The 24,931-nt window shown below is 52.8% G+C and overlaps 1 protein-coding gene across 1 annotated transcript in view; it reads right to left on the bottom strand.

The window, feature by feature from the left end:
- The window catches only part of GRIK5 (glutamate ionotropic receptor kainate type subunit 5), a 51,342-nt gene that overhangs the window by 8,738 nt on the left and 17,673 nt on the right, over positions 1–24,931 (bottom strand). The window contains exons 12-15 of the mRNA XM_028088106.2: positions 23,115–23,318; positions 10,002–10,118; positions 9,698–9,807; positions 9,046–9,219 (exon numbers count right to left, since the gene is read on the bottom strand). Coding sequence (XP_027943907.1) covers positions 9,046–9,219; positions 9,698–9,807; positions 10,002–10,118; positions 23,115–23,318 — 605 coding nt within the window. The remainder of the gene's footprint in view (positions 1–9,045; positions 9,220–9,697; positions 9,808–10,001; positions 10,119–23,114; positions 23,319–24,931) is intronic.

The following is a 24,931-nucleotide window of genomic DNA, read 5'->3' as shown; positions in this document are numbered from 1 at the left end:
ATGTGAGACATTCAGCAAAGACCCCAAAGGACAACACATTACAGAGTTAAGTCAGCCCTAGAATAAAGGCCACGCCAGACCTGCTCTCAAAAAGCTGAAAAACAGTCCTGGAAAGAATCAAAATTATCCACAAGAAACTTAACTGCCTGTCAGAGAAAGTCCAAGACTCTTTAAAGTAATACATTCAACAACGTAAACAATGTAAACTTCACAATGTCTGTCATCCAATAAAAAATTACCAGATATTGGGCGCCTGGATGGCGCAGCTGTTAAGTGTCTGACTCTTGGTTTTAGCTCAGGTCTGATCTCAGGGTTGTGAGATCGTGCCTCACGTCAGGCTCTGTGCTCACCTTGGAGTCTGCTAAGGTTTCTCTCTCCCCCTCCCTCTGCCCCTCCTCACGCACTCTCTTTCAAATAAATAAATCTTAAATAAAAAAAAAAGGTGCAGGAAACTGTGAGAGAAAAATCACTCAATTGAAATAGACCCAGAATTGGCAGAATGATGGAATTAGCAGATGAGGGTATTAAATAGCTATTATAGATATATTCAGAATTCTCAAGGCTATAAAGAAACACTGGAACGCAATTAGAGAGAAATATAAAAAAGGAGCAAATAGAAAATCTAGAGATTAAATATATGACATCTGAATGGGGAATTTTACTGGAAGGGATTACATAGACCAGAAACTGCAGCAGAAAAGAACAGAGAATTGGAAGACAGCAATGAATCTAACCACATTGAAGCCAGAGAAGGGGAAAAGTGACTGAAAATGAGCACAAAGCCTGAGTGGCCTGAGGAAGAATATCAAGTGGTCTTTACCTATGTGATTGGAGTCCCATAAGGAGAGAAAAGGAAGAGCATAACAGAAAAAAGTATTTGAAGAAGTAACGGTCAAAACTTTCCCAAATCTGATAAAAATTATAAACTGGCTGATCTAAGAAGCTCAATAAAACCGAAGTAGGATAAACACACATACACACAAAACACATCAAGTCACATTGTAATCAATCACTGAAAACCAGTGATAAGGAGAATATCTTTTTTTTTTCTTTTTTAGAGAGGGAGTACATGAGCTGGGAGGTGGGCAGAGGGAGAGAGAGAATATTAAGCAGGCTCTGTGCTCAGCGTGGCGGCTGACGCAGGGCAGTCCCACTACGCTGAGATCATGACCTGAGAAAAATCAAGAGTTAGATGCTTCACCAACTGAGCCACCCAGGGGCCCCTAAAGAATATCTTAAAAGCAGCCAGAACTCTCTCTTTCTCTCTCAAATAAATACATAAATCTTGAAAAAAGAAAGTATAAAACGGGTGCCTAGGCGGCACCATCTGGTAAGCATCGGACTTGGTTTTGGCTCAAGTCGTGATCTCAGGGTCATGAGATCGAGCCCCACATCAGGCTCCTCACTCAGCGCTGAGTCTGCTTAAGATTCTCTTCTCCTTCTGCCCCTCCCTCCTGTGCTCTCTTTCTCTCTCAAATAAATCTTGAAGAAAAAAAAGTGGGGCGCCTGGGTGACTCAGTCAGTTAAGCGTCTGTCTTCAGCTCAGGTCATAACCCCAGGGTCCTGGGATCGAGCCCCGCATTGGGCTCCCTGCTCCGAGAGAAGCCTGCTTCTCCCCCTCCCACTGCCTTCCACTCTCCGTTTGTGTGCACTCTCACTCTCTGTAAAAAAATAAATAAAATCTTAAAAAAATAAAATAAAAAAATATATTTTTTTTAAGATTTTATTTATTTATTCATGAGAGACAGAGGGGGGGAGAGAGAGAGAGAGAGAGAAACAGAGGGAGAAGCAGGCTCTCAAAGAGAAGGGAGCCCAATGCGGGACTCAATCCCAGGACCCCGGGATCATGACCCGAGCCGAAGGCAGACACCCAACCATCTGAGCCACCCAGACACCCAAAATAAAATACTTAAAATAGCAGCCAAAGGGAAGGAAACATACATGAAGGATCAAAATAAGAGTGACAACAGACTTCTTGTCAGAGAGTCAGGAGACCATGCAACAATGTGTTGAAAGGGAAAAACAACCTGTCAATCTTGTATTCTATATCCATCAAAAAGATCCTCCAAAGAAGAAAATACACTAGCAAATTTTTCATACAAACAAAAGCTGGGAGAATTAACTGCCAACAGATCAGCACTTCAAGAAATATTATGGGGGGGTGGTCAGTGCCTGGCTGGCTCAGCTGGAGGAGTGTGCGACTCTCAATCTTGGATTGTGGGTTCTAGCCTCACATTGGGTGTGGAGATTACTTAAAAATAAAATCTCTTTTAAAAAATGAAAGAAATGTTATAGGAAGTTCTTCAGGCAAAAGGCAAATAATACTAAATGGAAATCTGGATGCACATGAAGCAATGAAGAACACCAGAAATATTGGAAGTGTGGGTAAATGTAAAAGACATACTCCTCATTTAAAAAATCTCTTCACATTTTTAAAAAAAGATTTTGTTTTTAAGTAACCTCTACACCCATGTGGGGCTCAAACTCACAACCCTGAGATCAAGAGTTGCATGCTTCACTGACTAAGCCAGTCAGGCACCCCTAAAAAATCTCTTTTAAAAGACATTTATTGTGATGGAGCGCCTGGGTGGCTCAGTTGTTAAGCATCTGCCTTTGGCTCAGGTCATGATTCCGGGGTCCTGGGATCGAGTCCCACATCGGGCTCCCTGCTCAGTGGGGAGTCTACTTTTCCCTCTCCCTCTGCCCCACGACTCGTGCTCTGTCTCTCTCTAATAAATAAAACCTTAAAAAAAATAAAAATTTAAGACATTTACTGCTTAAGCAAACACACACACACATATAAACCTCATATGTTGTGCAGTTTGAAAGATAAATAGAAGTAATACATATGATAAGAGTAGCTCAAAGGATGGGAGAGACGGAATACTGCTGGAAGGATCGTCACTCTTTTTTTTAAGATTTTATTTATTTGACAGAAAGACAGAGCGAGAGAGGGACCACAAGCAGGGGGAGTGGGAGAGGGAGAAGCAGGCTTCCCGCAGAGCAGGGAGCCCACGTAGGGCTCCATCCCAGGACCCCAGGATCATGACCTGAGCTGAAGGCAGACGCTTAATGACTGAGCCACCCGGGCACCCTAAGGATCTTCATTTTATGTGAAGTAGTAGCATGTTACTTAAAAGTATTTTGTAACAATTAAAGATGCATATTGTAAACCCAGAGCAAGCAACTATTGAGAAAAAATTTTTTTAAAAGTTTGCTTAATAAGTCAATAGTGGACATGAAACAGAATCCTAAAAAATCTCAGTAAGTCCAAAAGAAGGTAAGAAAAGAGTTGGAAAAGGGAGCCAAAAGAGATGGGACAAATTAAAAACAAGTAACAAGTTGACAGATTTAAACCCCACCATAACAGTAACTGCATTAAACGTAAATGATCTCAGCCTGGGGTTGGCAAATGGCCCACAGGCCAAATCTGTCTTGCTGTCTTTTTGCACAGCCCACAGGCTAAGAATGGTTTTCACATTTTTAAACGTTTAAAAAGAAACTGAAAGAAGAACAATACTTCATGACATGTGACATATAAAATTCAAATTTTGGTGTCAGTGTCCATAAATAAATTTTTATTGGAACACAGCCACACTCATTCACATATGTATCATCTCTGGCTGCTGAGTACGGGCAGAGCTGAGTAGTTGTGACAGAGACTGGGTGGTCAGCAAAGCCTAAAATATTTACTATCCGGCCCAATATCGAAAAAGTTTGCCAAACCCTGCTCCAAGGCCTAAGTCTATGCTGCCTATAAGAAACCCACTTTAAGGGTGCCTGGGTGGCTCCGTCAGTTAGGCATCTGCCTTCAGCTCAGGTCATGATCCTGGGGTCCTGGGATCAAGCCCTGAATTGGGCTCCCTGCTCAGTGGGGAGTCTGCTTGAGATTCTCTCTCTGGCCCTCCCCCAACTCACACACACACACACACTCTTGCTCTCTCTCTAAAATAAATAAATCTGAAAGCAAGCAAGGAAGCAAGGTGGAGTGGCTATATTAATATCAAATAAAGGTAACTTCAGAGCAGGCATGTTACCAGGAATAAAGAGAGGCATTATATAATGACGGAGGGATCACTTCATCAAAACAACATAACAATCCTAAACATTTACGCCCCTAATTACAGAGCTTCAAAATTCATGAAGCAAAAACTGTTAGAACTGAAAAGATTTCTCCACAATTATGGGTGGAGATTTCAACACCCCTCTCCCAATAATTGATAGAACAAGCAGACGGAAAATCAGTATGGACAGAGAATCCTGGAATAACACCGTCAACCTCCTGGCCCTAATTGCCATTTACGGCACACTGCACCCACCAACAGCCGCACAGTGAGCATTTACCAGGACAGACCATATGCAGAGCCATAAAACAAGTCTCCATAAATTTTGAAGGATGAAAATCCTACGGAGAATGTTCTGACCACAGTGGAACTAAACAAGAAATCAATAATAGAAAGATCTCTGGAAAATCCCCAAATCCTGGCTCTCTCACTGCCTCACCGTGTGACCTTGGACTCATCTGCGGTGCAAGTACCACGGCGGGCCGCCCCACGCAGGGCACTTGTAAGAGTGTGAGCCACAGCTGGCATGGAATAAGAGCCGTACCAGTGGATGTGCTCACTGTCTTGGGGACTTGGGAGAAGAGGCACCTGCTGACTGCGCCACGGAGCCCAAGAGCAGCAGCTTGTCTTACCCTGACCCTCTCTGTCCTCCTGCCTGGCAGGTGAGAGTGGCCAGGCTCCCCGCAGACGATACAGATCTGTGGGGCATGAAGACAGTGGGGGAAGCTGGGAGGGCCTCCCAGACCACCCACTCCCAGGGTGGATCATCATGAAGACAGCAAGCAGCTAACCTTCGCTGAGCACACATGCACCGCGCCAAGTTAGGCCCTGGGGTGGGGATGGAATGGAGGACAGAGGGATGAATAGACAAAACTATTCAGCGCCTGGTACAGAGGCAGGCACCACCTCGACCCAAAGGATACAGTGTGGCTGACCGGTGGTGGTGACTGCAGGGGAGGGGGGTGGGTGAGGTCACTCCTCGTGGGGACAGAGCAGGGGGACACAGAAGGGGGAGTCTGTCTTGGAAGCAACGATGTATGCTTTGTTTTGGACAAGTTGTTTTGGGGATGTCTGTTGGACATGCATGGGAAGGGTCTGGAGGGGAGGACTCGGTCAGTGTCATTCTCGAAGCACAAGGGAAGCCCCCTGGGAGGTGTTTGAGGAAGACACTTGGTTAGGCATGGGGCGCCCTGATGGCTCCTGGTGTCAGTGGATGGGGGCAGGTGTCCAGCAACGCAGCCCAGTCTAAACAACAGGGAAAATCCAGTACATGACTCTCTGAGCCTAACTCCTTGGTACATAAAAACTAACAATGTTTTTGCATGGTTATAACAGAAACCAAAGTTTCTAGAAACGCATCTGTTGTTCAGACTGAGGAACGACTGGATGTTGTGCTGGAAACTTTGCCAAGAACCCTTCACCGTTTGGAACTCAGGTCTCCGATGGCAGCCGTGCTCACGGTTTCTGAATCACCAAATCAAGACTCTTGGAAAAGTTGTATTAGGAAATCACCACGCTCATGGTGATTTGTATTTGTATCAACACACTCATTTACCAACCATTTTAAAGTGTCAAGTCTCAGGTGTAGACACAATTCTATTAAATGGTTTCACTTCTCCTCATTCCCGATGCACCTGCTATAAGTCGGTGCGGCTGTCTGACCCCTGCTTCCTGTCATTCGGGATAGCCCCTCCCAAGCATTGATGCATTGCTATCCTATTATTCTACCATAGATCACTTCCCTTTCTCTCCCTTGTATTGCAATCAGGGCATGTTACGGATTTGTTTTTAATCATGTGTAGGCAGGTGTGTAAGTAGATATATTACCCTTGAATTTCATCAGGGTGGGAAAGCAGATGTTAGAATACATTTGTCGCAAAACATTTGTCGCAAAACAAAAGTGCTGGGTCTTCAGGCACTGACACATCACCCATGTGGAGGGAGGAGCTCAAGTGAGAGAAGGCAAAGGGCAGTCACCTGCTGGTGCAAGGAAACAGGGTCCAAAGAGGAAGGACGGAACCAGAAGGCCACAAGAGCCTGGAAGCGAGGAGTTTCTAGAAGGAGGGTAGCTAATAACATGTATTGGACACATCGTAAAGGGGTCCCCAGTGACCCGGGTGGAGCCGGGGGAGGGGGAGGGGGAGGAGCAGCCAGGCTAAGGACTAGATCTGAGGTTGCCGGGAGGACTCGGAGGACCTGAGGAGGAGTTGAGGACGATGGCTAAAGAGTGGCTGAAGGCATGGCCTAGGAGCCTACCTGAGGTGGACGGACCAGAAAGCAGGCAGGTTTCAGAGAGCAGGAAAGAGGGAGGAGCAAGGAATACAGGAGTGCCTGGGGGCAGGGGGGCAGGGAGGGTGGGGCTGCGGCCAGGCAGAACCTCAAAAGCATTGACTTGGAGGCTGGGCTGTCCTGAATGCTGCCGAGCCCTTGGGTCCGGCTGTAGGGGGCTGTGGCCCCAATGGGCCCTGAAGACGAAGGGTCCAGGAGGCAAGTTCGGGCCCCAGTGGCAGCCAAGTCCCCTAGGCTAGTGGCATTGGACTGCTGTGTCATCATGCTGGGGACCCAGTTAGAGACTAGGAAACATCTGTTGAGACCTCCACTGACCGAGTTACCGAGTAAAGGTGTGGAAGGACTTTGGGTGGAGAAGAGAGTGAGCTTGGGGTCAAAGTCCAGTGGGGTGGGTGTGACTGGAGGCTTCCGGGGTGATGGTGATGGGTACAGGCAGAGAATGCCCGGCAGGGGAAGGGGTCCCTGACGGAAAAGCAGAGGGGACGGTCTGCAAAGAGGAGGTCACCAGTCCGCCACCTGACCTGAGGACTCGGCCAGATTTGTCACAGCAGGGCCACGTGCCTCCATAGACCGTCTGGAATGCTCCTCCATCTCCTGGGCCTGGACGCCTGTTTTAGCCTTTAGCACTCAGCCTAGATGTCATCTCCTCAAGGAGGCTTCCCTGAGCGCCCACACTCCCTACTGTTCTCTCCCGCGTGCCCTGTTTGCTTTAATTGCAACCGGGGTATGTGGTAGGCAGAAGGACCCGTGCCCCCAGAAATGTCTCCATCCGAAGCCCTGCAACTCATGAGTACGTCCCCTTACAGGGTAAAGGGGCCTTTGCAGATATGATGAAGTTAAAGAATTTGAGATGGGGAGATTATCCCTGATTATCTGGGTGGGCCCAGTGGTATCACAAGGGTCCTTATAAGTGGAAGGAGGAGCTCAGAGCCAGAGAAAGCAGCCATAAGTCAAGGAATGCAGGTGGCTTCTAGATGCTCGAAAAGTCAGGCAAACAGATCCTCCCCTAGAGCCTCCAGAAGGAGCCAGCCCTGCCCCCACCTGGACTTGAGCCCAGTGAGATTTCGGCTTTCTGACTTCCAGACCTGTAAGAGACTACATTTATGTTGCTTTAAGCCACTAAACCTGTCTTACTTGTTGCAGCAGCAATAGGAGACTGATACAAGGTACGTGACACTCGGAACGATGCCAGTCCCGAGATGTTAAAAAAAAAATGTCATCAAGGGGCGCCTGGGTGGCTCAGTCATTAAGCATCTGCCTTTGGCTCAGGTCATGATCCCGGGGTCCTGGGATCAAGCCCCGCATCGGGCTCCCTGCTCGGCGGGAAGCCTGCTTCTCCCTCTCCCACTCCCCCTGCTTGTGGTCCCTCTCTCGCTGTATCTCTCTGTCAAATAAATAAAATCTTAAAAAAAAAAAATGTCATCAAGACTCAAAAGGTGCAAAGCCAGTGGACCAAGCGAAACGCCAACAACTTGCTCTATGGCAGTCAATCCCACTTAGTGGGCAGAGCAAAACCTGCCACCCACTCTACGTTAGTCTTGAATGGGTTTTGAATTAGACACTGTCTTTGGGCTTTATCTATTCTTGGGATCAAATAGGATGTTCCTGTGTTTATCTGTTTAGCTCTTTCTGCTCGGCTTGTCTGCCTCTTGAGGCCGGATTCTTCACCTGAGTGCCTGGCACCAGGAGGGGCTCGAGAAGGTTCTGCTGCCTGGCTGTTGAAGCATGAATTCTCAGGGATAGGGATGAGGTGAGGAAGAAATGCTTTTCAGGAAGGGCCCGGGGAGCAGGGCAGGGCTCGGGCGGCACTAAAGCGAGTGGCCTGGGGGGGTGCCTGGTCTCAGTGCTCTAATGCATGAACCCGGGAGAATGCCAGCTCATCTGGCACTACCGGAGCCCCCGAATTTTTTTTAAAAAGATTTTATTTATTTATTTGAGACAGAGAGAATGAGAGAGACAGCGAGCACATGAGAGAGGGGAGGGTCAGAGGGAGAAGCAGACTCCCTGCTGAGCAGGGAGCCCGATGTGGGACTCGATCCAGGGACTCCAGGATCATGACCTGAGCCGAAGGCAGTTGCCCAACCAACTGAGCTACCCAGGCGCCCCGAGCCCCCGAATTTTCAAGAAGAGTGAGAAATCTGGATTTGTGAGTGAATTTGCCCAATTTTTAAATGCTGCTAATTCAAAATTCTAAAAAAGTGGTGGGCCAAACAGACATGAGTTGACAGTGTCGGCTCTCTGACATGTGGCTTCTTGGAGCTCGGGGATAAAGTACGCTCTGTCCGAGTTACTGGGGTCCCCAGTGGACTTGAGGGAGCAGGTGTCCCTGGACAGTGAAGGTTGCCCCAGGTCTCCGTGACCGCCAGGGCACATGCAAGCCAGGAACAGCCGTGCTTATGCCGTTCCAGGTACAATTCTCATGTCAGCAGAAGCACTTTTGCATAACATCCCAGCTGAATCCTTACAATCTGAGACATGGGCATTTTCATCCCCATTTTTCAGGTGAGGAGACTGAGGCATGGAGAGGGGATGTGGCCTACCCAAGGTCACACAGCTAGCAGGGGGCAGAGCTGGGGCTCAGCTCTCCCCACCCCATTCCCTGTCACACAGCTGACGGAGGGGGACTGGAATCCACCCAGGCCTCAGAAGGGGCCCTCCCCGCCCAGGGTGGGACAGACAGAAGGCCGCTCACCAGACTCCACTGACGCAGCGCGTGGACAGCGCCCGGGGCATGATCTCCGAGCCCTGCTGCATGAAGCCCCCCACGGGGAACCAGAGGCTGTTGCCCAGCGTGTACTGGTTCTCCAGGATGTGGGGGCGCGCCCGCAGACATGGGTGGGGGTTATACCACTCATAGGGGCTCAGCCTGTGGAGAGACATGTGAGTGAGGGGCGGATAGAGCCATGGTAGAGAGAAAAAGGAGAGACACAGGGGAAAGAGACAGAGACACCAGGATGAGAAGAGATGGGGGACCGGTTAGGAAAAGGAGGGAAAAGAGAGAAGAGATGAGCAGAAAGAGACGCACACAGAGAGATGAGGTAGAAAGAAACACAGAGGCTGAGAAACACACATACAAAGACACACAGAAAAGGCAGAAAGAGATGCACAGAGAGATACAGAGAAACAGAGGAAGAGAGAGAGAGTGGGAAGGGGACAGGCCCAGAGAAAGAACCGCAGAGCAAAAGTCAGAGCCACAGGGTGAGACAGGACACACAGACTGGGAGAGAGGGACAGAGGAAGGCCTGGGAACCCGAGGCCCGGCGTGGAGGCCAGGACAGAATGTGTGGGTCGGTCACAGATGCCCCAACCCGTGCCTGTTCCTGGGCAGCAGGCAGTGGACTCACCTTGCGGCCAGGAACAGGACGCAGCTGACGGCCAGGTAGGCGAGAAGCATGAAGAGCCACACAGCAGGGGAGAAGGGGTCCAGGAAGGAGAAGTAGCCAGGCTTGCGACCCTGCGGGGAGAGGGCGTGAGGCCCGGAGCCACCCTGACCTGCGTGCATCACCAACCCGTGCCCCGCCAGGCGCCCACAAGCCCAAGTGGCCCATCGCGGTCCAGCCTGCAGCCTCTGCTTCCCTTGGGGACAGAGGCATAAGCCCCACCACCAGCCCCTGCCCCGCAGCCTCCACATGTTCAGGGGAGTCGTACCATATGCACTCGGTAGAGGATGCTGATCCCCAGGGTCATGAAGGGTTTGGAGAAGTCGATGACCTTCTCCCGCTCGGCCGTGATGGTGAATGCCGCCACCGCCAGGTCCGCCTTCTGCTGGAGGGGAAGCAGGGCGGGGGCAGCGGGGCGGGCCAGGGAGACAGACGGGCAGTTAGGGAGACACGCACAGAGAGAGCTCCCGAGGGGCCGGCAAAGAGAAAGGAGGGGGACTGAAGGGGCCGGGAGCCCGCACTCGCTCCAGAATGGCACCTTGGGCCCAGAATCGGGCCCCTGTCATCTCACGTCTGCTGGACGAGGCTCCTGTGGTCCTTCCCTGCCCAGCCGCCCCTCCTCATCCTGTCAAGTTCATTGTGAAGGCCCTGCTGTTTAAATCCCCCCACGGACCTGCATAGCTCCCACCTTCCCCGCCACCAGGTCGTGGGGAGAGCCTGACGTGGGCGCGGAGATGCCAGGACGCTGACCCACTCAGGGCTCTCTTCGGGCCTTGGTATCCTCTTCTATCTTGACGGCTTACGACATGGAGCATTTACTACGCACGGACTTTGCCCCAGGCTCTATGCTAGGTAACACTTTCTATGGATTACCTTGAATCCTCCTTCCAACAGCTCACGGAGGGCCACTACTAGCCCCATTTTATAGATGGAGAAACTGAGTCTCAGAGGGGCAAAGGCACTCATCAGTGAAGCCGGAGCTGGGGGACTGTAACGCAGAGATGGGACCTTGACTCCCCTGCCACCGGTAGGCCCTGGGGACGTACACATGTGCATAGACACCCCCCAGACACAGGACTGGTGCCCAGCTCAACCGAGAGAATGACCTCGGGGGGAGCTGCACGTGGTCTCAAGTGGGGGAGGAGTGCCTGGGGTCCAGGTCTAAGGTGGTGAGGGTGGGGAGCGGGTGGGGTGGGACAGAGAGAAGGGTTTGGGTTAGTGTCTGCCAGGCATACCCAGAATCCCTCATCCAAAAGGATCATTTCGCTCCAGCTCAAGCAGACTTAGCTGGCCTTGAGCTGTGGGCCAGACAGAAGATGGGGAAAAAGCCAGCACTTCGCACACCGTTCCTGCCACACACGGCACACGTGGGCACTGTATCGGGCCCCATGTATGCCACCGCTGACTTGTGCTCACCACGCCACACCCACACACGTGCTAAGACACAGGCTGGCCCAGTGATGTACCAGGCATATGGGCGCAGGCAGACAGACTCATGCCCTGGACACAGCGTAGGGAGGAGCGGAGACACACGGGGGAGGGGTGTTCCCTCGAGGCACGTGCATGACCGAGCAGGCAGGACAGGTCAAGGCACTGGAAAGGGCCCGGGGCGGGAATGGGGAGCTCCGACTCTGCCCTGAGTTTGCTGGGTGACCTCGGGCAGGGGTTTCCACGTCTCTGGGCCTCAGTTTGTTCATCTGCAAAATGGGAATGGGGGTTGGGCAAGATGTCTCACACAGCTCTCCTGGTCCTGGCGTTGGAACCTGGCTCCCAGGAGACCCCTTCCAGGCATATTGACTATCCCCCAGGCCTCCACCAGACCCCAGAACTGACTCCAAATTCAAGCAGAGATGACCCATAGGGCTGAAATAAGAGTAGAGGTCCTGGGGGCGCCTGGGTGGCTCACGAGGTTAAGCATCTGCCTTTGTGATCCCAGGGTGATCCCAGGGTCCTGGAATCGAGCCCCATGTCTGGCTCCTGGCTCAGCGGGGAGCCTGCTTCTCCCTCTGCCTCTCCCACTGCTCGTGCTCTCTCTCTCTCTGTATCTCTGTGTCTCGAATGAATAAATAAAATCTTTAAAAAAAAAAAAAGTAGAGGTCCTGGCTCACTAGCCTGGGAGGAGACACACACTCACAGGGAAGCGGCTGAGACAGAGCACACGGGGTAATACAGGTGTGGACAGAACTGGGGCACGGGTCAAACAGCTACCATGGGGTGAGGGACAGGGCACCAGCCCCAGTGTGACTTGAGCGCAGAGAGCGGGCACAGCCCCGAAGCAGAATCCAGAGGCGGCAAACTGCGGCATGGGCCCAAAATGTGGCTGGCTTTGGGGCCTACCCTTGCGAATTCCGGGGTGGTGAGAGTAAGGAGCATCTTGCCCCTTCTTATGCACTTGCTACTCTTATGCCTAATATGTGAACTGCCAGGAACGACATCAGCTAATACAGGAATCCTATTACTTCGATGCACCCACAGGAGGTGCGCCCCGGGGAATGCCTTCCATAGGGGCCTGAGTCTCCCCTTCAGAAAGCAGGAGGCAGTGGCTTCACAATCGGGGCTCAGGGGGGCGCTGCGGGTCCCTAGGCCCAGTGCCAGGAGCCCACTTCCTCCCTAAAGGGCTCCCAGCCCCTTTCTGTTCCCTCCCTTGCTCTGCTCCTTGGCCTCCTCCCCCACTCTAGACACCTGGCCTTGGGCCAGCACCTAGGCCTAACCCACTTCTTCCCTTTCCCGAATTCTCCACATCTCCTCCAGTAGCAAGGGCAGCAGCTCTGCTAACAAAACACAACTCAGATCTGTCCACTTCTGTCCATCCGCCCGTCCAGGCCCTGACCATCAGAGTCTCTCTCCTGACAACAGCATCAGCCACCTCACCGGCCCCCCCAGCCACTACTCAGAACCCCACAGTCCAAAGGGAAAGTCCCCTGCTAAAAACCCCTGGGTGGCTTTGCACTGCACCTACAGCAAATCCCTTTCCCGGCCAAGAGGCCCTAGGTGATCTGAGACCCACCTGCCTGCTGGCCTCGCCTCATGCCCTTTTCCCTCAACCACTTGGCTCCAGCCACAGTGGCTGTCTTTTGCTCTTCAACACAGCAGGCTCATCCCCCACCCCAGGGCCTTTGCATGTGCTCCTTCATAGCTCTGCCTCACCATTTGAGGCTTAGCTCACACTTCACTCCTTCAGCCCTCCCCACGGCGGCCTCCAGACCCCACTTACCCTGACCCCAGGGTCCTCTCACTCGTATTACCCATTACCCTGTTTCATATCCTGCTTTGTGCCTACTAGAGATGACCCTGCTTGTTTGCTCATTAATGGACTAGCTTTCCTACTAAATTACCAGTTCTCTGCCTATCTGGTTAAAGGTGCACCCCAGAAGCTACACAGGGGCTCCCAACAAACACTGCTGGATTTTGACCAAGCTTGTCCTCTCTGACCGGCTCCCAGGGCTGCCACTGTTCCCCACCATATTCCTGGGCCTCAAGCCGTCTCACCCAGCTGTTTTCTGGCCTCCATATCACTGAACACGGCCTTTGCCCGGGGCGTCCCACTCTGCCCTGCGGAACTGGATCCCACCCACCCCTACAGGGTCCCTTGCACCCTCCATCCTCTGCGGCACCTTCTCTGGACCCCCCAGTCTCAACACCCCTGGATCTACCACTGCATTTAGCTCAGTTTGGAAAACATCTGTCTGCTTCTCTGCCTCCGCAATGAAACCTGCAAAAGCAGGGCCAACTGGATGCATTGTGTCTCCTCTGCTGAAGAACCAGGAATGTCCCCCCTCCTCCGGGGGCCTCCCAGAGTGTCCCAGACAGAGAAAGGTCTCCTTCCCTGTGCTTCACGGAACCTCGCATGGGTGCAGAGGCTCCCCTCACACAGCATGTACGTACCTCGTGGTTACCATTTCAGGGTCCCCCCCCACCCAGAGTAGCTCACGTAGTCCCCAGAGCAACCCTGTCCAAGGGACCATCCTTCCCACCATTTCACACGTGAAGAAATGGAGGCACAGTGAAGGTAAGGCCCTGGCTTCTAGCTGACCTTGGGATTCAGAACCAGTGCCCCTCTAGGGGTTTCGTCTGTCCACTGTCCCCACCCTCCATGGCCGGGGGCATTGGAGGTCAGGTTTCAGGTGTGTGACTCCTCCCTGGTCCCCGGGAGCTCGGGAGATGGGCGCTTTGCACATGACTAGAATGAATGGGTCCTTGAATTCCTCATCAACACACAGCAAACTCAGCCCCGAACCCGTCCCCCAGGGTCATCCCAGGCGGAAGCCTCCACCCTCTCCCCAGCGTCATCCTTGACATCCCTCTTCCCCTCACCGCTTCCATTCTCAAGCTCTCCTGATTCTGCTCCCCAAATGCCTCTGGAATTGATCACCTCCTCCACCTTCGCTGCCCTGCTCCTGCCCCAATCACCATGTCTCAGGACTGGAAAGCTCAGCCAGTCGCCCGAGGGACCCCAGAAACGACAGCCTCGGTCACAGCAGCCCTGCTTAAACCCGGCAACAACTCCCACTCTCCTTACACTGTCATCCATACTCCTCACCCGGCCCTCAGAGGCCCCTCCCCGCCCAGCCCCCAGCCCACTGCCACATACTGAACGTTTGTGTCCCCCCTACAAACTCATCTGCTGAAACCTTAACCCCTAACGTGATGGTGTTAGGAGGTGGGCCTTTGGGAGGCGAGGAGGTCATGAGGGTGGAGGCTCATGAATGGGATTTAGTGCCCTTATGCTGTTCCATCCACAAAGCTCCCTCGCCCCCTCCAACACATGAAGCACAGCAAGATGGCTGTCTACGAACCAGGAAGAGGCCCCTCACCAGACACCCAATCTGCTGGCACCTTGATCTTGGACTTCTCAGCCTCCAGAACTGTGAGAAATAAATTTCTGTTGTTCATCAGCGCCCTCAGTCTGTGGTATTCTGCTACAGAAGCACAAAGAGACTAAGACACCCACCACCTTGCCCTGCATCCCCCCGTTGCAGTCACTGCCCATTCTGTTTGTCCATCAACCCATTTACCTACTTGACAAATATTAGCGGAACACCCACCACCGAAGAAGCACATGGTTCTAGCTTTGGGAATCCAGTGTTGAAGATAAACATATAATGGTGGGTGGTGACAAGTGCTATGAAGAAAAATAAGGCAGGGCAAGGGGATCGAGACTGCTGGAAGATACTAGTTTGGACATACTCCCCGCTGCAGGGAGGTCTTGAGAACAAATGTGAAGGAAGTATGGAGCAAAGGAAGGGGGCTGGATTCTACTCCAAGGACAACAGAGGACGTCACATCGGAGGGTGTGAACGGGGGGTGACGTGATCTGGCCACCATGGGAACAGACCACAGGGGCAAGAGTGAAAGCACGGGTCTTGGGGACCAAATGAAGTCCATGGAAATACTTGGGGTGGGGGGCTAGGTGGTTGTGGAAAGAGGTGGTCACATTTGGATTTCATTCCGAAGGGAGGGCAGACATTCCTTAAACCCTGCAAACTCCTTCTAAGGTCCTCTTAGAACCTTTGGAACTCTCTTTCCTCCTCCTCCTCCTCACCCGAGATTTCCTATCAGAGTCACCTATTTCTTACAGAAGATTTCCCGGCACAGGGGGGATGCTGACATTTAATCTCTGGAATGAAATCAGGAAAAATCCAAATGATGAGCTCTGTAGAAATGATGGGGCGGGGAGACTGTCTAAATGCTGAAAAGCCAACTAGCGCGCTCGTGAGCATCCCCCAGCCCCAAACTCGCCCTCTATCCCAGCTCTGTGCAAACGACTGTTCTGCTTTGCCATCAGCTGTCAGACTCTGCCAGTAGGGGGCGCCAGCAGGACACTGCAAGGCGGGAAGAAGGCGAAGGCTCGCCTGCCTCCGTGCTGCACCCCCGTGGCCGCGGTTCCTCCTGGGGCAGCAGATGAATCGAGTTTGTGGCTTCCCTGCACCTGCAGAGCCGGCCTCTCAGAGACCCTCGGAGAAACCGGTGCCAGCCAGCGAGCACTTTCCTCTCGAGCACCTTTCTTTAAGTTTCCAGTAGTTTCCACTCCTCTCACTGTTCCTTCAGAACTAAGGAAGCAGCCATTTCCTGCCTTGCCACCTCCGCGATAGCTGAGAGTGAGGGTGTGCAAACTGTGGCCCTCAGACCGAGTCCAACGCCGGATTTTGTGAATAAAGTTTTATTGGAACACACCCATGCCCATTTGTGTAGGTATCGTCTATGAAGGCTCTCCATCCAACAAGAGAGTTGAATAGTGGTGACGGTATGGCCTGAAAGCCAAAAATACTTACTATCTGGCCCTTCGCAGAAAAAGTTTGCTGATCCCTGCATTGGAGTTCCACTTTTACCCTCTTCGTCACCATGTTAACAACTTTATTCCTAGAAAGTAATGCTCTTCATTCAAACCTTTGGCATGCCTTCTCTCCTGGCAGGACCCTGACTCGTGCAGAAATGACAACAGGCCACGTGGGCACTCACTGCTCGGTCTCTAGGAGGGCCCAGCGATGAGCATTTTCTCAGAAGGAGACTAGTGAGCTGCAGAAGAGACCACAGTCCGCTCCCAAACCCCAGAGGTCTGCACTGTGAGTCACCCCTGGGTGCCCATGTCCCTGTTTGCCACCAGCACTCTGCATATCTCTGTATCTGCTGGGTCATTGGGCCCAGGTGGCAGATCAGCTTGCACGCAGCTGGGATTTGCTGCAGAGCCTTCATGCACTCCGGGCCTCCCTCAAAATGAAAAGCCGTGTGGGTTGTTTGGTAGGTGGGTTGGAGCCACTCACAACTTAACATCCAAATCCCCAAGTCACCAAACGTCACCAGTACCAGACAAACAGTGGCCCCTCCTCAGATGCCCGAGTTTCAGCTCCATGAGTCCCCTCATCTGAGTCTCTGAGTTTTTACCTTTCCAACTCCTTCCCCCGTCCCCTTAGGCCTCAGGGTGGTGGTTGCTTCCTGCACCCCTTACCTGGTGATCCCTTACTTTGCTTTCTACTCTTTCAGTCATCTGGTTAACCACTTGACCTTCTTTGTATCAAATTCGCTCTGTTCAAGTAGCTGCTGTGATTCTATTCAAGTGGCTGGTGCTATTTTTGTGTCCAGATTGGACCCTGACCCACAGATGTCAGCAGTGGGTTTCCTGCCAACCCCTTTAAATGTGACTTCCCAGGGTAGTGGACCAGCACGACCCCAGGTGCGCCGTCAAGATCAGGTTCTCTGCGGCCTAGGTGACGGCGGAAGGCGAGACGGAAGGCTTCTGGTGGGCCCCAGAAAGCGGGCTGGAGAAAACAGCGTTTGCCAGGTCAGTAGCTCAAGCCAGCTGCCAAGGGCTGTGTTGACTTGTTCCAGTAAAGAGACTTCATCTGGGCCAGGGACTGCAGTTGGAGTCACCGCCTGATTCCGTTTACAATAATCCCCAGTCATCGTCCAAGCTCCGTCTGCCTTCTGCACAGGCCGAACCGGCTAGCTGACCGGGGGTGAGATCACCACCTCTGCTTCTTTCAAGCTGTTCATGGCAGCACTGATCTCTGCGATGCCCCCAAAGGCCGCAGAACTGCTTTTGGGTTACTATCCTGGCAAAGACAGGGAATTCTAAGAGCTTCCGCTTGGTTCTTTTACCATAATGGCCCCAACTCTGCTGGGAGCCACGCAGTTCTCTTCCAAGTATACAAGTAGGATCTGGGAAAACTCAGGGTGGGTCTGTGGACCTCTCAGGCCCATTCTGAGTCAAACTTGGACTCAGACTCCGTCTACTGCCTGACCACATAAGGTCCACTGCGGTCCACCACGCAAAACAGGAAAAATCAAAGTGATCTGCCATTTATAAAAATCACCAGGGGGTGGGGGGACGGTGTCTAAATATCTAAAAACCAACCGAAAACCTGCATGACCTTCTCTGCATGAGAAGGAGCCTGTATAGAAACCACTGCAGCTTTTCTGGAAAACGGTTCGACGATCTATAACAAAAGCCATACAGAGGGCCCTCTTCTTTGACCTAGTCACTCTATTCAGAGGCTCGGTCCTAATCAGCTTTCAGGCAAAGCTTTTGTGCATAAAGATGTTTGCTTATGGTTGTTTCTAACAGCACAAACAAATAAAAAAATGCCTGGAAGCAACTAAGTACAAAACCACTCTTTGATAAATTACAGTCTGTCCGCATGGGGATCAGTATATGCAGCCAGGTAACGTTCTGTTTAGGTGGGAACAATAAGGTATTATTTTTGGCCTTTGAGTCAGCAGAGGTTTTTTTTTAAAAGATTGATAATACCTCTCGTTGGCAAGAGTGTGGAAATGTGACATTCTCGTGCACTTTTGGTGGGGATACAAATCGGTGGAACCTTTCTGAGCATCCATTTGGCAGTCTCTCTCTGCTTAAAAAACATTCATACTCTCTGACCTGGTGCTTCCACGGTTAGGAGTTTCTCCTTCAGGAATACGCCCACAAATCCACAGGCCCAGTGGATGGTGGCATTGTCTACACCAGCAAACACGGGAAACCACCCAGACAGGGGATGAGTTAAATAATTCATGCTCAGCTGCACAATGAAATCCATATTTCTCCTCTCGAATTTTGGATCGTCACCTCAAGCGATCCATGCCCAGAGACAATCCTTGTTTCCCCAAACCCACCAAACTGCGCCTCCCACTTCCTCCCCAGGGTGGAAGCCAGCCTCACTACCCACCCAGCTGCTCAGGCCACGCCCTACAGTCACCCCTGATTCCTCTCTCCCTCTTGAGCCCCACCGCTCAAGTCTAAGCCCCCATCTTCTGTCTCCTGAACCTTCCGACAGACTTCTAATCTTAGCATCCTGTTTCTACTCTTGCCCCACTACAGTGATTTCTCCAGAGAGCAGCCTGAGTAATCACTTTGAATGATTTAAAAATTAACCAAGGTCATACGTCCATACAGTGGAGCATTATTCAGCCCTAAAAAAGAAGGCGGTAACTGATCCATGCTACGACATGGATGCACCTTGCACACATGATGCTGAGCGAAAGAAGCCACACGCAGAAAGCCGCGTATCAGATGATTCCATTTATAGGAAATATCTAGAATAAGTCAACCATGGAGACGGAGAGACTGGCAGCAGCAGATAGCAGTCTGGTGGTTGCCAGGGGCTGGGGAAAAGGGGAACAGGAGGGAGCTGAGTGCTGAATGGGTGTGGGGATTTCTTTGGGGGTCACGAAAATGTTTTAGCACGAGGTAGAGGTGATGGTGTGGCACAACATCATGAATAGACTACCTGCCCCTGAATTATACACTTTAAAATGGCTAATTGTATGTTATCTGAATTTCACCTCAATAAAAAAAGAGAAAACAAATTAAATCACGGCACATCCCCTGCCTGAACCCTTCCACTGGCTTCACACACAGTGAAAATAACATCCCAGCTCCTTACCCCGCCTGGCCCCCCGTGATCCAGGCTCCACTCTGGGACATCGTACTTTCCTTCGCCCACCCTTCACCCCAAACTGTGTGAGGGAGGTAATATCATCCCCATTTCAAGAGGTGACACCAAGTCCAGAGAGGGGACCTGGCTTGTGGGGGCCACATGGGAACGCAGGCAACTGAAGCTGGCCCTGCCTGACCCACAACGAGCTCATGACTGTCGTGGCCATGGCGGATGGAGGCTGCTCAGATCCGCCCTCGGAATAGAGCACTCATGGCCCCAGCTGCTGAGCATGCTGGTGGCCGATCGCTCTCAGCTCGGTGGGTGGAAGAGCCTCCCTGAGGACGGCCCCCTCCACTGACAGGTCGGTGGGGCATAGAAAGGCCTGCCCCCTCACCTCAGCTCCAGAGCTGCCTGGGGGTCAGCTGACGCCCAGTTGTGGCTGCATTGTAACTCTGCTCCTTCCTCTGCCCAGGCCTGCTCCTTCCCTCCCTCACGGGGCTGGTTTCCAAGGGGGCCTCCTGCCTGCTAATCTCCACCTCAGAGTCTGCTTCCCTGGAACACCCTAAGATAGCTGCTTTGTCCTTGAGGGTGGGGCCGGAGGGCACAAATTTTTATCCCGGGGGCGGAGAGGCGCTCTGGTGACAGCGCGTGAATGACAGGTCAGACTTGTACTGTGGAAGATCCTACTGGAGGACAAAGAGAGGAGGGAGGCCAAGAGGCCAGTGAGGAGGCCGGGAGAGGGGCCGGAGCCTGAATTCACACAGTGAGGACAGGGAGAAGGCCAATTCCAGCAGTGGCCACTGGGGGGAATAAACGGACCATAATTCAAGACTGGCCTGGGGACGGGTGGGGTGACTGGGGAGATTCCGGTGCCCTGGGCTGGCTTCCATCTGGAAGTCACTCGTCAGCTCCAGGCCAGCCTGATGGGGGCCAGCCCTGGCTCTACCAGTCACTCGCCATGTGGCCTGGACACGGTACCTTGGTGTCTCACTCTGCATTAGAGAAAACTGGGCTAATACCAGGCCCTCCTCATGGGGTGGTGTGCATATGGTTCAGAATGCTTGGGCAAGGCCCTGGCATGGGGTGAGTGCATCATCCTGTCCGCCCTGGGCTTCCCAAGTCCCTGCTGGGGGTCAGACACACCTGGCTGCAGCCCCGCGGGGAGGGGGGCAAGTCCCTTTGCCTCTGAGCCCCAGGGCAGCAGTGGGAGGACAGTGATCCTCAGTCCCTTTAAGTAACACTCGAAAAGCCTCTGGCTTGTCAACAAAGGCAGCTGTACCCCCGTGAAGCTCCGTGTACTTGGCCATCCCACGGCAGGCAGGCAGGCAGCTGAGCCTCTGCAGGGCCAAGCCCCGCCCATCCTTCGCGCTCCCAGCCCGCTCCTCCTCCAGTGTTCTCTCCCTAAATGTCATCGCCATCACCCAGCTGCCCGAGCAACGGAGAGGCTGTCCTCTCTCCCGTGTCCCCCGCCCCAGGCTGTCACCAAGCCCTGGTGCTCTCAGCCTCCCCGTGTCCATCCTTGCCGTCCCCCTGCACGGCATCCGGCTGCCACCCCCAAACCCACCGACTCTGGTTCCTCACTTGAGCCAGCTTGAGACCTCTGGGGGTGCATGCCATGAGCCCCCTGCCGACAGCCAAGTCCTTTACCCCGCTCAGTTAGAGCAAGGCCAGGCCTGGCTATTGCCTCCCCAGGGTGTAGCACAGGGCCTGGTATATAGCAGGCCCTCAGTAAATGCTAGCCGGCTGGAAAACAGACCCGTGAATGTATGCGTATGCTGGCCGTGCTGGTAGAAATAACATTAATGAGAATAGAGCACATGCTTACAGTACCCGCTACCTGCCGGGCACCCGTCCTAAGCACAGGGAATAACTCGTTTTGTGCTCAAGACGGCGGTGAGTTCTAGCTCCTATTATTTCTCCAGTTCTACTGTTGAAGAAGCGATGTCACAGAGAGTTTAAGGAACTCGCCCAAGGTCACACAGCTGGTAGGCAGCAGAGCCAAGATATGAACAGGACTCAGCATCACAATCACGCAGCGCATTAGGAAAGCTCCCGGCCTTGGTGCTGTGCTTGCCCCAGACACCATCCTGCCCAATCCTCCAAACCCTCCGCCCAGCTGCGGGGCAGGCTTGAGGCTCCTCCCCAAGGTCATGCAGCTGTAAAGAGGACTATTCCATTACTTCTTCATTGATGAAGAAACTGGCATCCACTTTACAGTGACTCTGGCTAGGGGCTACTCTCCCGCCGTCAGCCTGCTTCCGGGGACCCTGATGAATGCTCTGAACCCACGTGACTGAGGACTAGGATGTGGAAATGGAAGTCATAGGGGCAGTCAGCCAGTCGGGTGGGTGCCGGGCCGCCTGCTCTCCATGCCCCTGGCCTTCTCAGATTCTGGCTTCGGGCCCTTCAAACCTACCCAGAACAGAAGCTTTCAGACAGGCTGGCAGCCGCGGGGCGTGCCTCGGGCCTGCTCATGGGGTAGGGTGGGAGAGGCCTAGCCACCAGGACCCCAGGGACCCCCCCCAGCCCTCCCTCCACCAGAGCCATTCTGCTTTGTCCCAGCTTCTGAGGGTGCCTTCAATTGGGGGGGGGGGGCAAAAAAGGTTCTGCAGTCAAAACAGCTTTTGAACATCAGTGCCCTAAGGAATAAATGCCCTTGTCATACAAAGTGGCCTTCTCAAGTCTACCCTGGTGACATTCGTGGGCTTGGATGCAGTGAATTCTGGGACAGAAGAGACAGGAAAGTGAGGATCCCTGATGCCCTCAGCCAAGTCCAATGTCAAAGCTTCCCTGAATGTTCGTGGCCCTAGGTTCCTACTCTGCACACCTGCCCTGGTTGGCCAGGGCCTGTGTGTCTCCCCTCGCACGGCCCTCCCTCCAGGCCCTTGCGCACATGGTTTCTCCTACCTGGAATAAAAAGAGGGACTGCATATTGAGATCTCCTGCCTCTGACAAGCAACATGGGTGGTGCTGTCCCTATTCCCTGAAACCCTCCGGACAGACCTGAGAGGCATCATCCCCATGCAAGGGAGGAGAAAAGACAGGTAAAGGAAAGAGAAACAACTCGCCTGAGCATTCAAACCCAGACTGGTCTGACTCCAAAATATTTTTTCCACACCACCCTCACCTCCCACCTCCCACACCCCTGCCTCTCTCCCTCCTTCCCCTTCATCCAAATCCCACCCACAATCAGGGCTCTTCCAGGGCACCCTTCTCTCTCTCACCCTGACTCCCCTTCTGTAAATGCCATTTACTCTGCTCTGAACACATACTCCTGCTCCCATACCCCCTTCACCTTGCTGACTCCTTCACACTCTTTGGGAATCTATTTGGGGGGTCACCTCTCCTGGGAAGTCCTCCCTGGACTGGCTGGGTCAGGATCCTCCTCTGGGTCCCTCCTCGGAGTTTCCCCCCTCACAGCCCTGAGGGTATCTTGTGGTCATTTGCTTTCTGGCATCCTAAGGACACCCTAACCTTTTGAGGGCACGGTCCAGGTCCACTGTGCTCACCATTCTATCCTATGCCCAGCATGGTGCAAGGCACACAGACAGTGCTCAATCAACACCTGAGTGAGCGGACTTGTGAGTTCAACAGGTAGCCTCGTTGTCGGCAATGTGCCAGGCCCTCCTGGTGGGTGCCGGCCACAGGGCACAAGCGAGCACCATCCCCGTCCTCCCAGCAGAGCCCTGCCTCCGATAGGAAGCCTCTTTCCACCTCCACAGTCTCTGTCCAATTCTAACTCCGTGTCTTCTTCGTCCACCCAAAAACTCCCTGAGCACCAGCTGAGCCAAGGGCATGCTAGGAGAGCATGTAGCAAAGCAGGACACAGGAGGTGAGGTGTCGTCTCTCGTCCCCCCGCCCTGAGCCAGCCCCGCGGCGTTCACCAGGCCCAGGAACACACAGCACCTGTTATGTGCCAGGCTGTTTGAAGCGCCGCAGGCTGCTCGCCAGCCGGCCTCCCCACGCCCACCTGGACCACGGCCCCTCCCCGAGACCCAGCCCGGCCGTACCCGGTTGATGAGCTCGCCGACCATGCCTGTCCAGGAGCCGTTGGGCTCCGGCGCCCCGTACAGCCCGTCCTCCACCAGCCGCAGACGGTAACGGAAGCGCAGGAGCTCGGCCAGCTCTCGCAGCATGTCCACGCAGAAGCCCTCGAAACGCTCGTTCCCAGACAGGGCCTGGAAGTTCGGCCGGCGCATGACGTACGGGTTCTCCTGGGAAGCAGCCGAGAAGCGAGGTCAAAGACTGGGCAGCTAGGGGCTGCTTGGGGAGCAGATCGGGAATCTGCATCCACGTGGGACAGAGTCACTGCATCCGTTCCTTGCCTACAGATGCTCGGAGTGGGGAGTAGGCCTGGAAGCTGCCGGACACAGTCTCAGGAAGCCCCCTCCCTCCCCCACCGCCCGCCGCAGATGGCTGGAAGCTGTTTTCATCTCCGCCAGCCAACCTGATGCTCTGTTGTCTCAAACTCAAATCCTACCAGGAGGCGAGTAACCTAAGAGTGAATCACACTGGAGGGAGATTATGCCAAACTGGAGTAGGGACTTTCAAATTTCTGACCATGATCCATAGTAAAATACATATTTTACTTTGCAACGCAAGTCATCCACACGCATGCACTTAAATACTTTGTTCCTCAAAAGAGTCCTTACTCTTAGAGATTAAAGGCAGCAGACCCTGATTATTTTCTGTCCTGCTCTACTTCACTTTTTTTTTTAAACATTTTATTTTTAAGTAATCTCTACACTCAACACGGGGCTCGAACTCACAATCCCGAGATCAAGAGTCACATGTTCTACGGACTGAGCCAGCCAGGCGCCCCTCTACTTCACTTTTCTACACGACCAGTAGCACCCACTGAACTGATCTGATGAGTTAGCAAGGGATCACAGGGTCTGCCCCACCAGGATTGAGTGCCAGCCAACACCACTACAAGCGAAGCAGGCCTGAGATGCCAGATGGCCCGACATCAAGAATTCTGGAATCCTCGGCTGTTTTGCAAAATGTCCTGATTATAAAGGTTAACAACAATTCACATTCTAAGACGATTCTGGTAATGCTTTGCAGGATAAACAAACACCTCAGACCCCGTACGGGTTTGCTACCCTGATGCTTATTTCTGAGGGGTTCCAGCAAACCTTACCAACCCCCAATGCACCAAATGAGCACAAAAGCAGGGGAAATGTGCCAAAGGGTTAGTAAGATGAGGCATTATGAATTTGATGTCAACAAAAGGGAATCTTAATCTTGACACAGTTATTGCCTAAACAAGTGTTTGTATAGTGTCACTTCGGACTGAGGAACAAAGGAAGTCAGGACTTAGGACACAGTGGGGAAGGCTCTGGCAAGAATATCCACAATGGTGGCCACGCACTGAGTACCTGCTGAGTGCCAGACCCTCACTCCGCCCCTCGAACAGATCCCTTTAACTCCTGGCAGGTGATCCTACACCAGAGGCATTATCAGACTCATTTTACACATGTGGAAACTGAGGCTCACGGAGGTCAAGTGAGGTGATTTGTTCCCCAGTGACAGGTACGGTGAGGCCAAGTCTCAGTATAGGCTGTGGATTCGTGGACCACACCAAGCCCCACAGCTGAGGGGTAGTGGGATGGAGGGAAGTCAGTGAGTGCTTCTCTCTCTCCACCAAGCCGCCTTTCCAAGCCCCAAACTGTGGAACGGGGAGTAGGAATGTGAGATGATGCTAATAATAGCATCAGTAGCTAGCATTTCTTGTAGGCTTGCTGTGTGACAGCTATTCTGTCAGCGTGGGAGGTCGGTATTATTACCCCTGTTTCAGAGATGAGGACACCGAGGTCCAGAGAAG

Source organism: Eumetopias jubatus, unplaced genomic scaffold, assembly GCF_037043125.1.
Source record: "Eumetopias jubatus isolate StellerSeaLion01/CBP00866 unplaced genomic scaffold, mEumJub1_p1.0 scaffold_10, whole genome shotgun sequence".
NCBI lineage: Eukaryota > Metazoa > Chordata > Mammalia > Carnivora > Otariidae > Eumetopias > Eumetopias jubatus.
The sequence above is the reverse complement of the archived record's forward strand: the minus strand, read 5'-3'. Positions and strand labels throughout refer to the sequence as shown.